Here is a 16,419-nt window from a genome sequence, read left to right as displayed (position 1 = left end):
TCCGGAACTTTTATAAGCAGTGCCTTCTGCAAGAAACACAAAATACGAACACACAAACTCTCTCGACCATTTCCTGTCGTGACAGCAGATGGATCAGAAGCCCAAGGAGGTCTCATTTCCCGCTATTGTGTCCTGACCGTCAAAATCGACCAAAGGACAATGATTGGAAAATTCAATGTAGCGACACTCGCCAAACAGGATAAAATCCTTTTAGGATTTCCCTGGCTTGCAGCATCAAAACCTCTGATCGATTGGGAACAGAAAACTGTATCCCTGCCACCCACGAAAAGATCCCGAATGATAGAAAAGAAAATAGATCAAGAAAGAAGAAAAAGAAACCTCCCCCCACTTTTCCTCGAAAGAACTCCTATCAAAAAGGAAACATCTCGTCTTTGGACAAATTCCAAACTAAAGAAACCGATACAGGTGAAGGTGGCAACTAATGAAACCACCCTCCCCTATACCGCTTCTGTAGAGGAAGTTGTAGACGAAGAAACCCCTGATTACGACACCAAGGAAGATGTATGGTCAGATAACTTCCAACCCGCCGTTAACAACCTGTTCGCCTACAAATTAGCGAACGATGAAGTACTCGTTGAATATGCCACCGACAGATCGACAGTACAAATAATTGAGGATCTATCTTTCGACACTCCATTAACTCGTGACGGAACGTCAAAAAGAGAACAAAAATTCGGAAAAACCAGTAACAAAGCCCAAGAATTCGCCATCGCTGGAGAAATAGCAAAACAAAGCAAAACCTTCGAAGAATTAGTCCCCACCTTCCTTCATCAGTACACCAACGTCTTCGCCAAAGACGGACTTAATAAAGTACCCCCTGAAAGACCAGGAATAGATCATCGCATCGATCTAAAACCTGGGTTCGTGCCGAAGACGTCCAAAATCTATCCGTTATCCGGAAAAGAACGCGAAGCAGTCAAAACCTTTATCGAAGAAAACACCAAGAAAGGGTTTATTGTCCCCTCTAAATTGCCCCAAGCCAGCGGATTTTTCTTCGTAGGAAAGAAAAGTGGAGAATTGCGACCCTGCCAAGATTATCGTTATCTTAACGACTGGACAATTCGAAATCAGTACCCTCTTCCCCTTCCAAAATCCTTAATCGAACGACTCTATGACGCCAAATATTTCACTAAAATCGACATCAGATCAGGATATAATAATATCCGCATCCATCCTCAGGATCGCTGGAAGGCTGCATTCACCACGGAAGAGGGATTATTCGAACCCACGGTTATGTTCTTCGGACTAACTAATTCTCCTGCAACTTTCCAAACTTTCATGGGAAGACTCTATCAACAAGAGATAAATGAAGGATGGTTAGTCATTTACATGGACGACCTCTTAATCTTCTCCAAGGACCTGGATGAACATCGAAGACAGACGAAATGAGTACTCGATACGCTAAGGAAGGAGAAATTATTTGTCAAACCTGAAAAATGCACCTTTGACGCAGAAGAAGTTGAGTATCTCGGAATGATTATCCGTCCAGGGGAAGTAGGGATGAAACCAGCCAAAGTCGACGGAATAAAGCATTGGCCGAAGCCAGAGAACCTAAAAGACACACGGTCTTTTCTTGGATTCTGCAACTTCTACCGGTCATTCATCTCCCATTATTCTGACATTGCACGACCTTTGATTGATCTAACAAAAAAGGATCATCCTTTCCAATGGACCATCGAATGCCAAAACTCCTTCGACCGTTTGAAAAGGGCCTTCTTATCCCAACCAGTGTTAAGAAACCCCAACCCAAATAGACAATTTGCCATCGCAACCGACACCTCGCTTGCTGCGATGGGCGCGGTCCTCCTTCAAACAGACGAGAATGGGATGTATCACCCATGCGGATATCTATCTCAATCATTCAATTCAGCAGAACGAAACTACGAAATCTTCGACAGAGAATTACTGGCAGTCATCAGAGCACTCTCTGAATGGCGCCATTATTTAGAAGGCAACCCCCATCCTGTGATTGTGTTCACCGACCACATGAACCTTCTCTACTTCCGGACTGCACAGAAGCTGTCTCGACGACAAGCACGCTGGCAGCTAGCCTTATCAAACTTCAACTTGGAACTCCATCATGTCGCTGGAACTAAGCTCGCCGCCCCCGATGCTCTCTCCAGACGACCAGATCATTCTTTAGGAAGAACCGATAACGAGGATAAAATCCTCCTACCAGATTCTATGTTTGTGCGATTGATTGATGAGAACCATTCCAAGGCCATCGCCATAGACTCAGCCGAGGACACTATCGTCCAAATAGCAACTGACACATTAAATGGAATCTGTCTTCCACCTATGAAGTTGGCATTGTCTGACTGGACACTCCAGGAAGGGATCCTGTTTTATAAAAACAGGGCCTACGTTCCTCCCTCTCAACGATCAGATGTCCTGTTTATGCATCATGATCATCCCACCGCCGGGCATCCTGGACGGTTTAAGACGGAAGAGTTAATTAAGAGGGATTATTGGTGGCCAGCCATGGGCACTTACATCCGGAAATATGTCGATGGTTGCGCATTGTGCCAACAGATGAAGGTGGACACCCACCCTACGAACCCCCCTTTATGCCCAATCCCCTCCTCCGCCACTCGACCCTTCTCTCAGGTCTCCGTGGACCTCATCACCGACCTCCCGGAATCTGGCGGCTTCGACTCAGTCATGGTCGTGGTCGACCACGGGCTTACGAAGGGGGCAATTATTTCACCTTACAACAAAAACATCACCTCCGAAGGAGTGGCAAAACTATTCCTTAAAAATGTTTTCAAATGATTCGGCCTCCATGATAAAGTCATCTCTGACCGAGGACCCCAGTTTATCTCAAAATTCTCCAAAGAACTAGCCAGACTCCTTGGATATCAAATCGCAGCATCCACTGCATATCATCCTCAGACCGACGGACAGACTGAACGCCTTAACCAGGAACTCGAAACCTACCTACGAATCTATTGCAGAAGCAACCCTCTAGAATGGTCGCAACACCTTCCCCTTGCCAAATTCGTCCACAATCATAGAAAACACGACGCAAGAAACACATCCCCTTTCTTCCTAATGATGGGATACGAACCAAGGGGGATTCCCCACGTCCTCGCCGTATCAGACGTCCCCACAGCAGAAGAAAGACTCAGGAACCTCCAAAAGACTCGTGAGGAAGCAATCGCTTGTCATAATATAGCCATGCAACGAATGGCAGAAAGATCTCGCAAAAAGAAGTACCAACCGTGGAAGATAGGAGATCAGGTATGGTTAAACGCCACCAATCTCCTCACGTCCCTACCATCTAGGAAACTTGCGCCCAAGAGACATGGGCCGTTCACGATCACGGCAGTCTTATCCCCCATCACGTTCACCCTAAGACTCCCCAAGCAATGGAAAGTTCATCCCACGTTCCATGCTTCTGAACTATCATCCTATCGCGAAACAGAGATACACGGACCGAACTATACCAAACCACCTCCCGATATAGTCAATGGCGAAGAAGAATACGAAGTCGAAGTTATTCTTAGCCACAGAGGAGCGGGAAAACAAAGACGCTATCTCGTATCTTGGACCGGTTATTCTTCCGGGAGCAACGAATGGATACCCGAAGAGAATTTGCGGAGTTCGAAAGATCTCCTTGCAACGTATAAGAAGAGACACAAGTTGAACTGAACAGGTCATCCCCTCAGACGAACAAACATTTCTTCAGTAACATGACTCCCCCCCAGACACCATCGCCCACTGAATCAAACATCTCCCACGTCTCTCTCAGAGACACATCCTATAAGCAGAACATCATCAACGTTGACGACGACGCCATTGTCGAAACCACTCTATTATCACTCACCCACGCAGAAGAACTTGAGAGACAACTCGCCAAAGAACCTGCAGTCGTAGCAGCCCCCATACTATCCCAGATCCATGTCATATGCGCCACCGCCGCCCTCGAACTCAGACTCAAAGAAGTCGAAAATGACGCCCTCAGACTTGCATGTCAACACATCCAGAGACGCATTCGCAGTCTTGAGATTCAGCTTCTTCCTGCTGCTTTTAGCACTGTCTGCAAAACAGTTATACGAACTGTTGCAGAACAAAACACGACCGAGGTCGGTCGCCCGCCAAACGCTTCTGCTAGCGCTCCCTCCAGCAGCGTACCTGCTACAGATATACCTGGAGAAGAGCCTCAGCCAGCTGCACAGCCAGCACAGGCTGAAGAAGTATTACCCATCCCCGAGCCCACCACCATCTACAAACGAAAGACCCGTAAAGGAACTATCGTACATGGAGTGACGAAGACCAGAGCTTCTAAAGGAAAGAAGCGTGAGGTCATTGACCTCACCGAATCCCCCAACGTCATCACGGTGAAACAACCTCAGTTCTCCCCAGATAATTTCGTATGCCACGTCTGCAAGAAACTCGGGCATCGCCACAAGAACTGCCCCGAATACTACTGCCGTATATGCCAGGCCCATGCGCCTGGTCACTTTTCCATCTACTGCCCCTACGCTCCAAAGAAGGAGCAATTTCCGTTGGTTTATATCGACGACGGCTTTTACGAGGCTTTAGCAGCATGGGAAGCAGGAAAGGACGAAGAACTCCTAGCGGAGTTAGACAGAGCAAACGCCGAGTACAATGCACACCATCAAGACGAGGAATTAGAATTACAGAATGCTGACGCAGATGTCATCTACTATGCTCATATGGATGAGTACGTCAACCAGGACGATTAATGTCAAAGTCGGTGACTTTGACCATAATAATGGGGTAATGTTATGATAACATTCGCCTCTATCATTTCTTTTCTCATTATGTACTAAACGGGCTGTCCGTACCTTTCCCTTATCCAAGCAGGCCATCCGCCCTATCTCTTATCTCTTTCCAAGTGGGCCGTCCGCCCTATCTCTCTTATCTTGATAACACATTTACAAGCTCCGCTTGAACATTACCTATATAGACTGTACTATGCACGATTGTATTCCTTACTTTAATCTACTGGGTTTTACCTGGAACATTCCTTCAACAAGGTCTCCAACCTTGTTGTCTAAGAACCACGATTCTAAGAGAGTCAGCGATGTAGCGGGGCGCTCTGGCAGAACAGGACGGGAGTGGCAGGGGTCCTGGCGCGGTGGCAGGAGTCCTGGCTCGTAGTCGGTAGTCCTCGCGTGTGTCGTAGTCTGTCCTCGATAGACAGAGCCGTAGCCTCCCGCCATAGAGGTCTGGCCTTGGTTCCCTTGCAGTCCGTGCCCGTTCCATCTGGTGATGAGAGTGGTCTTCGCTCCCCGTGCTTGACATCTGAGATCTGAGTCCTGGTTTTCGCATTTTCACATTTTTTTGCTCTGGTCTACTTTTCGACTTCTCTTGGTTTCTGGTCCCCGAATTTCAAATTCATGTCTATAGAACCTGTCCCGCTCTTCTATGGTGACTATAGTGGCAATGAGGAACCGTCTACGTGGTTCACAGAATTCCAGCTCTCCCTTCCAACAACATGGACCGACACTCAGCGTGTCCGGCGCTTCTCTATGCAACTCGTGCCCGGACAAATGGCAGACCAGTGGTTCCAGTCACTCAACTCAGTCCAAACTGCCACATTTGCGGCACTCACGATAGCTTTTTTCAAACGGTGGCCACTTCTGAAACCGCCCAAGTTATCTCGTGCGCAGCAGAGAGAGCGCGTGGCTGCGCATGCACTGAAAGAGGGTGATATTGGAGCATTGGCGCCCAACGGCAACTTTGCGCATGTTGTATGGGCAACTGAGATCTCGCAACTTGCTTTATGGGAGATTTAAAAGGAGATTTGATTGAGGATGTGCTCGAGGGCATCCCCGACCTCCTCAAGAACCACCTAACATGCAGTTACTCAACATGGGACGAGTTCGTTGAAGATGTGCTACGAGTTCCCAGCATCAAGCTCCAGCGGAGTTGTGAGAAGTTGGAAGATAGGAATCGTCGAGACGCTGACATTGCGCAGTTGAAGGCATGGAGTTTGTCTGTACTGTTGCCATCCTATCTACCGTCTTCGCCAATCACCAACACTAACCTTCATACTGCCCCGCCCACTTGGGCAGATGATGTGTGCTACACAGTTGCTCAGACTCGACCTTCGCGCGATTTTTCGGCCCTTCGCACTTCCTGTCGCAACCCATGGTCCAGTCTTCAGTACCGGCGTCGTCGTTTGCGGACTCATGTTCAACTCCCTCACACAGTATTTGCAGTACTCCCACATCACTCACACTTGAGACGCTATCCAACATTCTTCGACAACTCGCCATATCGTTTTTCCCACCATGCTACTAGTACACCACATTGTCCTACTTGCCGGTGTCAAAAACCTCTCCGTCTCGTTCAGCCGCCGCATTCTCGTCATTTTCGGACTGCGGCCACACATTCGTCGTTCGTGGTACAACCGCGGACGGTTGCATTTGGAGAGGGGGGAGGTGTACCAGGGTGGTGGTCTGGCGCAGGTTTCCGCACTCCCGCACGTTCGTCTTTCGTTGTGCAACCGCGGACGGTTGCATTTGGAGGGGTGGCATATGTAGCGGGGCGCTCTGGCAGAACAGGACAGGAGTGGCAGGGGTCCTGGCGTGGTGGCAGGAGTCCTGGCTCGTAGTCGGTAGTCCTCGCGTGTGTCGTAGTCTGTCCTCGATAGACAGAGCCGTAGCCTCCCGCCATAGAGGTCTGGCCTTGGTTCCCTTGCAGTCCGTGCCCGTTCCAGCAACACTCGTCTTAGCCTAGACCCTTGATCCTCTCATTCGAGAGAAGACCCTTGTCTATCAGGCTTACCGCCGACTGTCCATTCGGACTTTGATAGCACGACCGATCCCAGTCGTAACACACGAAGCCAGCCACACTCAATTGTGATGTTGTGAATACTCTTCAAAAGTGGTGAGCAGGCAACTCATCAGTGGGTAGATTCGGAGAAAAGATTTCCCTGTAAAAAGTATACTTAGTTCACAGCGCAATAATAATTAGTAGCACCATGACTGACCTTAATGCATTGGCAAAACTGTACATTTCAGTTGTTGTTTGAAGCGGCATTCCTAGATAAACAATGAATCATGCTACTGGCATACATGAGCATCACATACCACCAATCTTGTAGACAAGAGATAAGTAGAGGTAGGTGATTGTCATCTTAAGACGATTGTTCGGAACTACCCACATTCCCAACCATTTTCCAGACCACCGATCATGGATGGCCCATATGGGATACCCTATCTTGCTCAATTTGTTGTGCCCATCACCACTCCATTGATGATGTGGTCCAAGCGAAACCAGCAGCTGTCAAGAGGTCTTCTTCCTTGAAGGTTCCTGCTGGGCAAATCCATCAGGCTCGTGTCACCTCATTTCATTCATCACATATTCCCTTTCTTAAAATTAGCTTGCACGAACCTATGTAATGCAATGATGGTGTTACCTTGTCAGCAGATTTCCTGTGTTGGCCACTATGGTTTCCTGGACTAAGCATGGCCCACGACGGTGAAGGGGATCTTGTGCAAGTTGGTCGAGTACCAACTGCCGCTTAGTTGAATTGGGCAGTAAGTGTGTCAACTGGTTGCTTCCTAGAAGTCCAAACTGTTGCTGATGTCAAGAAACAGTTGCTTCGCTATTGGAGAGATGTAAGCAGACACATTTAGAGAGCGTGCTGGGTCAGACTTGCCTCATAGTTATGCCGTGCTCAGCCTTGAGAAGGCGGCTGATCTTTTTCCAATTTGTGATGTTGTCGTGGTGGTACTGGGCAAGGATGTTCTGGATGAATTGATCATTTTTTGGAGCTGTAATGATATACTGATCAGTGTAACAGCGGAATATTGATGCTGTATTGCTCACGACATTCTCCATGTTGATTTCTGCCCTTGGGTTTGGGACACGAGTGGATGGAGGCTGTGACTCGTCAAATGAACCATGGTCCAAAGCATCCACATCATAAGGGTCCGAGTCCATGAACAGATCAGAGGATATGATGTCAGGGAGGGATGGCTAATAGTGCATGAGAACGAGATAAACTGACATAGAAAAACTTTATACCTGCATGTTTCCGAAATCATCCGCTCGCACTGGCGTGGCAGCACATATGTAACAAGCCACTAGTAAGCGCAACAGGTGAGGGCAAAGATGTAGTTGGTGACATAAAATAGACACACTTACTACCTTGATAGTTGACCAGACCAAAAACCATACTCTCAATAGCGGACAATAAGGTAATAGCTGCATGACAGTGAGCCTGATGATGGTGACAACAAGCTCAGAGACGAGCACGCTGAGGATGACAACGTGATAACGTGACAAGTGGTGCAGGGAAATGGACACAGCCATACAGTATTTACTAATACGCAAACAAAGTAACATAACAAATAATATTTGTTTGGTGAAAACTAACCTGATACACATAGTCAACCGTAATCAGGGGCATTAAAAATAGATGGCTCCTCATATCAGGGCCTTCCCCACACCCAATATTTTTGCATTTTTGGCCACCTACTGTGGGAATTCCTCCAAACCCAAAAAGGAGCACTAAAGATACATTGCTTCTCATATCAGCACACTGCATTTTTGGCCACCTACCATGGGAATTACCCCACAACACCAAAAACATCGCCCACTTTGGGAATCTCCACGATATCAATTATTCCCACACCCTCCCCACCTCACTGCAGCTTCACCACTACACCACAATAGGTCTTCCATTGTATCTAAGTAGTAGTTTAGTATAAATGTGTATAATATAATATAATAGACCACTTTTTTTGTTTGTTTGTGTGACTGCTCCTCCTCCAGGGGCAATTCAACATAGGGTAGGGTACAAAACACTTTTGCATTTTTGCCCCTTTGGTGAGGAAGTGTTCTATGATATTCAGAACATGTTTAGGAGTATATATGAAGACATTCCCATCTTTATTTGACCCTCTGAAGTGTCCTACATCAATAGATATAGCACATATGCAAGAAAACACAGAATATGTTCTCATTTAATTATTTCTAGGTGAACAGACTTGTAAAAATAATTCCCAGCATCTATTAAACAATGGGAACAATATATAAGGAGCACAGGACCATAGGATAATTCCTTGTTGCATGGTGTGCCCCTCCTCTCCTGGTGGTTTACCCTCTGTGAAAATTTTTCCTGTAGGACCGGATCTCAATTGAGGTAGGAGGTCTATTCCTATGTATATTTGGAGTAGATCTATCATATAGCTGGACCAGAACACACATAGGATCTTGCTACAGGAACAAAAACATAGAAAATCACATTTTTAACATTTTTTATGGTTTTTAGTATCTTACTCTTGCATATATAATCCAGCCTGTTCATATATAATTAGAATAGCATATATACTTGCTTTTTATCACAAGGATCAGCCCTACATAGGGCGCAAATTTGAGATCTGATGTATAGAAGGTATTTTTACTGATAAGGTGCCCATATTTTCAAAACATAGAAATTTAATAATCAGATACCTGGAGTAGATTTCAAATACATTCAGTATCATATGTCTAAATTTACAATCTAATCCAACCAAAGTTGAGTGCTAAGGAAGTGAAATAGATAAGAAATTGAGTGTGGGAAAGTTCAAAGACCCAAAACATCGAAAATGGACAGTTAGGCAGTGGTAGGACTTTAATGCTGGGTCAACTCAAATATACACCACATCCCTTCCACCACCCTCCAACCTCAGAGCAGTATGTAGCATAGATTTCTTTAGTAGTCTACCATGTATCCTATATATTTTCAATGAAATATTTGACTTGTACCATATATAAATATGACTTTGTGTCAAAAGATGTCAATTGTCACTTTTTACACATGTCATTTTCCTTGTCATTCAGTCAGTCCTTTATGGATCTTTCTAAACCTTCAGATTCATCATTAGGGTCATATATAAGAGGTATTCCAGGTCTCAGATCACTTATCACAGGTTTTATTACTATGTGGGCTTCTTATCAGTAGAAATACCCTTTATACATCAGATCTCAAATTTGCGCCCTATGTAGGGCTGATCCTTGTGATAAAAAGCAAGTATATATGCTATTCTAATTATATATGAACAGGCTGGATTATATATGCAAGAGTAAGATACTAAAAACCATAAAAAATGTTAAAAATGTGATTTTCTATGTTTTTGTTCCTGTAGCAAGATCCTATGTGTGTTCTGGTCCAGCTATATGATAGATCTACTCCAAATATACATAGGAATAGACCTCCTACCTCAATTGAGATCCGGTCCTACAGGAAAAATTTTCACAGAGGGTAAACCACCAGGAGAGGAGGGGCACACCATGCAACAAGGAATTATCCTATGGTCCTGTGCTCCTTATATATTGTTCCCATTGTTTAATAGATGCTGGGAATTATTTTTACAAGTCTGTTCACCTAGAAATAATTAAATGAGAACATATTCTGTGTTTTCTTGCATATGTGCTATATCTATTGATGTAGGACACTTCAGAGGGTCAAATAAAGATGGGAATGTCTTCATATATACTCCTAAACATGTTCTGAATATCATAGAACACTTCCTCACCAAAGGGGCAAAAATGCAAAAGTGTTTTGTACCCTACCCTATGTTGAATTGCCCCTGGAGGAGGAGCAGTCACACAAACAAACAAAAAAAGTGGTCTATTATATTATATTATACACATTTATACTAAACTACTACTTAGATACAATGGAAGACCTATTGTGGTGTAGTGGTGAAGCTGCAGTGAGGTGGGGAGGGTGTGGGAATAATTGATATCGTGGAGATTCCCAAAGTGGGCGATGTTTTTGGTGTTGTGGGGTAATTCCCATGGTAGGTGGCCAAAAATGCAGTGTGCTGATATGAGAAGCAATGTATCTTTAGTGCTCCTTTTTGGGTTTGGAGGAATTCCCACAGTAGGTGGCCAAAAATGCAAAAATATTGGGTGTGGGAAAGAGGTGCTAAATGTCCTATGGGTGTCTTACAACTGTAATGGACTTAATGCATCATTCTAACTTACTAGAAAGGGCCAAGCTTCACCGGCAGGAACCTTGTCCCACTGGCTCAAATTTGAATGTGTACTATCATGATAATCAACATTCATTGAACAAGTGGTATACTAGTTGTACATCATTGGTGGTACACTACATGAAACCATACTACTTTGGAGAGGGACGAGCCGGCGGAGTGATATTCAAGAAAGGCGACGCAAATTGTGTTATCGTAGTACAACATATTAATATGATATAGAACAAGTGTGGTCTTTAGATGGTTTCTGAGTAAAGGTTGAGATGGATGTGAGACGCGCAAATGTAAAAGTTGGACTTACCAGATGTGTGAGCTCGTTTCTTGCCTTTGAGAGGATTGTCTGATGAAGGGCCAGTGCCAATTTCGTGTCGCTTCAGTGGACTTGAAGGCATGTTTGACGGTGGTCATAACACGATCAACTCGCGAAGAACAGCATTGAAGATGTGACACTTAGACCTTCAAATGTGATGGTGAAAAAAAGCAAAGTGTACTTCGACAACGGCACCACATAACTTGCTCTCGTATTGAGTTGGCGTAATGAGCTGGCGGTCAATGTCGTATGCCGGGAGAGGATTAATAGTGTGTGTTTGCACCAGATCTGCAAGATGGGGTTTGCAGCGATCTGCAACTGGCCAGTTGGAGATCTCAAATTCTGGTCCTAGACTTGTAGCAGTGTCTGGTAATAGGCATTGTTAGTTGTACAGTAGTTTCTGCTAGGAGGGGTGATTCAATTTACCAGATGATGTATCATCATCTTGTGGAGTAGCGGCATATTGATCTTGAGATTCTTCAGTCGGTTTCACCTAGTGACGAATTTTTGAGTTCAGAAAGACATTGAGGGTAAGAAATAGCTTACAGTGAAAATATGGTGAATGAGTTTGATAGAATTGACACTTGCAGCGGTATGAATGGTGCTCAAGGTTTCAGAATCACGTTCTCGTCGAATAAGTTTCTCGAATCCCCACAAGTTGTCATGGATAGCTGGAAAATCATCGGAGGAAAAACAGAAATCTTTGTGGCGTGTAGGCATCAAGTGGCATGATAATTTGGTGTTTGCGAATTTGCCGTTGAACATAGTGTTTCCAGGATCAAAGTTTCCATCGGGGGTGAAGTAGAAATTTGTGCGGCTTATTTGAAATACCGCATGCAGGGTGAGTTCATCATCCCCAGTAGTGTTTTTGGGTATCAATACATCACCCTCACACCCTCCTTGGAAATATTTGGCTTGAGAGACAAGGTTCGGAGTAGCGGCATAAAAACCACCATCTTGACGCTGGAGTTTAGCAAGGATGGTCGCAGCAGATATGAGATTTGGGGTTGCAGGTTGCATGGAAGAGGATGGTGTTTCTTTGGATGAGGACGACGATGACTTTGTTTTTTGTTGGACCATGGCTTGGATGGGGGATTTGGAATGACGATCAGAGATTGGGAGAGTCAATATATATGATGATTGGTATTCACTGAAAAGGAGTTGAATGCAAAGTTTTGAAGGTCTGGGTTGAATAATTATGATGACATAGTAATTAAGAAAAATCAAGTTTTCAATGCGCATTTTTCAGCCTCAGAAACAATAGGATTGAATTGAATAGGAAGACATGTGAGCACGGATCAAGAACATCATCACGTAAGAAGAATTTGCAGGGAAAATGTTTGAGGAAAGGGTTCAAACAAATATCATTTTGAGGAGGACATGTGAGCACGGATCAAGAATATCGTCACGTAAAAAACATTTATTGGGAAAACATCTGAGGAAAGGGTTCAAACAAATATCATTTTGAGGAGGACATGTGAGCACGGATCAAGAACATCATCACGCAAGAAAGAATTGCAGGAAATGTCTGTGAGAAATGGACAAACCTTTGTTCCATGATGGTACTAGTCAGATACCATCATCGGGTCTGGGGAGAGAGTGAGCAAAACATGATGTGTTACACTAAAATATACTTCACTTTCAATGGATCATCACAACGATAACAATATTCTTGGTGACTTGACCAAGGCAGAGCTGCTTGTTGTGGTTCCTCCAAATACTTTTGGAAGCAATTTTCAAAAATTGACTCAGCCACAAATAGTGAAAATTGTGCATGATTTACCAGATGATATATTGGATATGATATGCAAAGCTGCAGAAAAGAAAGATGATGAACAAGAGCAAGTACGGGAGAAGAGAGCAGCAAAAAAGCATCTTTATTCAGTGGCATACCGGCGGGAGGTGCAGAGGAAGAGAAAAGACAAGTCGCACATTGAAGACCAATTTGATGAGGATGGCATTGGTTACATTGACGAAGAAGTGGGCACAGAGTGATGCGATGACCATGATCATTCCAAATACCTTGCATTACCATCAGAAGATGAGGTGAAGAAATGTTTCCGTGCTTTTAGAGCAGCAACATCAAATTCAGCTCTCGCAATGTCAATTTGCATCGTGTGTGCGAGGGAGTTGATGAGTCACGAAGGTGTGTAGTATTGATTTTGGAGCAATGTACTATTATTAACAGGTCAACTTTTTGTCGTGTGGTGTGAAGGTGAACAACGGGTGCTTGATGGCATTCCGAATATCAAACAGTGGCTTACCATACCAGCAAAATCAATACCTGCTTCAGTTTCATTATGGGAGGGCATGTTAATGGTCGAAGGTCATATCAAAGGTGATGCATTAGGTGCGACAGGTTGGGTCTGCTCCGAATGTTACCGATCACTGCAAGGGGACTCAATGCCCAAGTTTGCACTCGCCAATAATATGTGGATCAGACCTATTCCGCACCAACTTGCAGTTGTTACTCTTCCTGAGGAGCTACTCATTTCGCGTCATTTTGCTCGGTGCTATATCTTCAAGTTGTATCCAAAAGATACCAGAGGTGGCAGAAACCCTAGCCATCTGCAGCATGGCATGGCCGTAAATGCAACACTATATGACATGAATACCAACGATGTGGCAAAGATGATTGAAGGACAGTTTTTGCCGCAACCAGTCAATATTTTGGCTTCAATATTGGCAATAACATATATCGGAAAAAGAGACTTGCCGAAGGAGTGGTTGAAGTCCACATTTCGTGTTCGTCGCGCTGTGGTTTTCAATGCATTGAAATGGTTGAAGGCCAATAACCCACTATATGGCGACATTCAGATATCACAAGATCTACTTGCACACCTTCTGGAAGATGAAGTTCCTGAAGAAATCATTTCAATTGTTCGACACGAGGCTAGTGATGATATTGTTGTGCACGAAAGTGAGGGATATGTACCCAGTGATCATCAGAACTGGGATGATGGTGAGTTGCTTGTTATGTTCACACAAATTAAAAGCCAAACGACTTGATATAGAGTCGGGCGATGACATACCAGAGTTGCAAGAACAAGGGAACACTTGTAGGGAAAAATTTGACAATGAACTTGGAGGTCAGAAGTTCAAAATTTTCAATACTTGTCAGTGGTTGACATTGGTGACGTGTCTTAGATGCAGCCATTATCCCATTACATTATTTGGGTATCACCGACACAGAACTCTGCAAACTGCCATTAAACGATTTGATGAAGCATGCCCTTACGAACCTTGGTGATCCAGCGAACAATGAAGGAGGATATGCCGTTCGTCATAGTGGTCTTCCTGTATCAGATTTTGGCCACAATCCAGGCGGTGAAGAGTCAAATAGGATCAATCCCCTTGCCGCAACTTATCCAAAATTGTTTCCATATGGCATTGGCGGGATTGAGGCAACACGTGCCAAGTCTGTTGGATTTGATGAACACGTTCGTTGGGCATTGCAATACCATGATCATCGGTTTCGAACTCATCATTCATTTCCATTTGTCGTCTTTGGTATCAGCCAGAAATGCAAAGCACTGCAGTCAGCTCAGATTCAGATGCGACGGAAGGACTTTGAGTGTGATGCATTTGTAATCAAGTCACTTATGGTGGCAGATCTTAAACAAGCAGAGAAGGAGGAAGCGGAGAACAAGCAGATTTCCAATCCACGAGTTCGTCTTTTGCGGAAACATGTGTTTGCCACTTCAAGTCAAGTCCTTGGGTCAGATAACTTCCAGGCTCAATATTGTGGTCGTATCTGGGGAACATGTTTATGTCTTTGTGGACCAAGTCTTTGAATGACAGTCAATCTGAGCGATACACATGATCCCATTGCTCAAGTTTTTGCCGGAGAGTCAATTAATCTGGATGAATTTTTCCCTGATGCTGGACCAGATAGCAATCGGAGAGCCCACAACATTGCCAGGGATCCATTTGCAGCCACAAAATATTTCTTTTTCATCATCAAGGCCATTCTCGCCCACCTTTTCCAAGTCGACGCAACAACTCAGCGCATGAATAGTGGGATGGGTATGCTTGGGCGCATCAAAGGCTACTTTGGTATTGTGGAGGCTCAAGGACGAGGAACTCTGCATGTCCATATGATGATCTGGCTACAGCACACTCCAAACACAGTGAATATGCACAAACTTTTGCAAGACAAAGATTTTTGTGCCCGTGTACAGCTCTACATTCAGCAGAATATTCGTGCACATGTTGATGGGTTGGATGAAGAATCCATTCGGACCATGCCAAAAGAAAGCCAACTCCCTTATTTGCGCCCTTTAAATCCCGATTCTGACAGATGGGAGATGGAAAACAAAGTCATCGAGCATTGTGTCGTCAGGTCTCAACAGGTGCACACATGTAGCAGGGCAACATGTTTAAGATTTAACAGGCATGGTCAATTGGTTTGCAAGAGACGGGCACCCTGGCCTTTGTCACCAGTCGATGTCATTGACGAGCATGGTAGATGGAATCCCAAACGAACATATGCCTTTCTCAACAACTACTGCCCAGCTATTACTCTAACTCTTTGATGCAACAACGACATCAAGCTTCTCACGAACGGCAGCGAAACAAAAGATGCGACATGGTATTTTACAGATTATTCAACAAAGAAACAGAATAAAAACAACAATGTTTCTGCTCTCATGGCAAATGCTCTTCTGTACCATGAGGGGCATTCAAATCATCTTGATAGCATACTCGATCACAACCGTCTCTTGCTTTTCCGGTGTCAACACTCTATCAATTGTGAAATGGAGTTGTCAGGTCCACAAGTTATTGTGTATCTCATGAACTGGGGCGATGTGATTTCTTTGCATCATTATGAACCATTGTATTGGTTTGCTCTCAGACAGCACTTGCTACAGGCATTTCCAAGCCTTAGCACCAAAGCTCGGTAAGATCAATTTCGGTATAATGTCTGAACTTCAATTGATAATACTATGTAGCAGGAATAAGGCAGGCTCTGAAACAGACGAGGAGTCAGACTCAGACTCAGAATCAGAATCTGGAGTAAAGGATCCTGTTTGTGAACAAGACTCTGATGTATGTTGACAAACTATGATCCATAACTGAGGTAGTTGACGATGGTATAGGACACAATTACCTTGGAAGCTGGTATTG

At 44.5% G+C, this 16,419-nt stretch overlaps 2 protein-coding genes across 2 annotated transcripts; one reads left to right on the top strand and one right to left on the bottom strand.

Moving 5' to 3' along the window:
• Positions 1-5,146: 5,146 nt before the first annotated feature.
• HD556DRAFT_1503567 (uncharacterized protein) lies at positions 5,147-5,786 on the top strand (the record flags this gene model as incomplete). Its single annotated transcript, XM_041308989.1, has 1 exon — positions 5,147-5,786. The coding sequence occupies exon 1, from the start codon at positions 5,388-5,390 to the stop codon at positions 5,784-5,786; it is 399 nt and encodes a 132-aa protein (XP_041154648.1). The 5' UTR covers positions 5,147-5,387.
• Positions 5,787-5,887: 101 nt separating this feature from the next.
• Positions 5,888-8,593, bottom strand: HD556DRAFT_1503561 (uncharacterized protein; the record flags this gene model as incomplete). The annotated part of the gene is made up of 12 exons (XM_041308988.1): positions 5,888-6,003; positions 6,038-6,252; positions 6,313-6,728; positions 6,781-6,871; positions 6,986-7,037; positions 7,086-7,278; positions 7,654-7,785; positions 7,828-7,977; positions 8,026-8,084; positions 8,146-8,221; positions 8,378-8,511; positions 8,563-8,593. 12 exons carry the CDS (start codon positions 8,591-8,593, stop codon positions 5,888-5,890), a joined length of 1,665 nt encoding a protein of 554 aa, XP_041154647.1.
• Positions 8,594-16,419: the final 7,826 nt, after the last annotated feature.

The sequence above is a fragment of the Suillus plorans genome (assembly GCF_016647745.1).
Source record: "Suillus plorans strain S12 chromosome Unknown HD556scaffold_81, whole genome shotgun sequence".
Classification (NCBI taxonomy): domain Eukaryota; kingdom Fungi; phylum Basidiomycota; class Agaricomycetes; order Boletales; family Suillaceae; genus Suillus; species Suillus plorans.
Note: the sequence above shows the minus strand (reverse complement) of the source record. Positions and strands in the feature narration are given on the sequence as shown.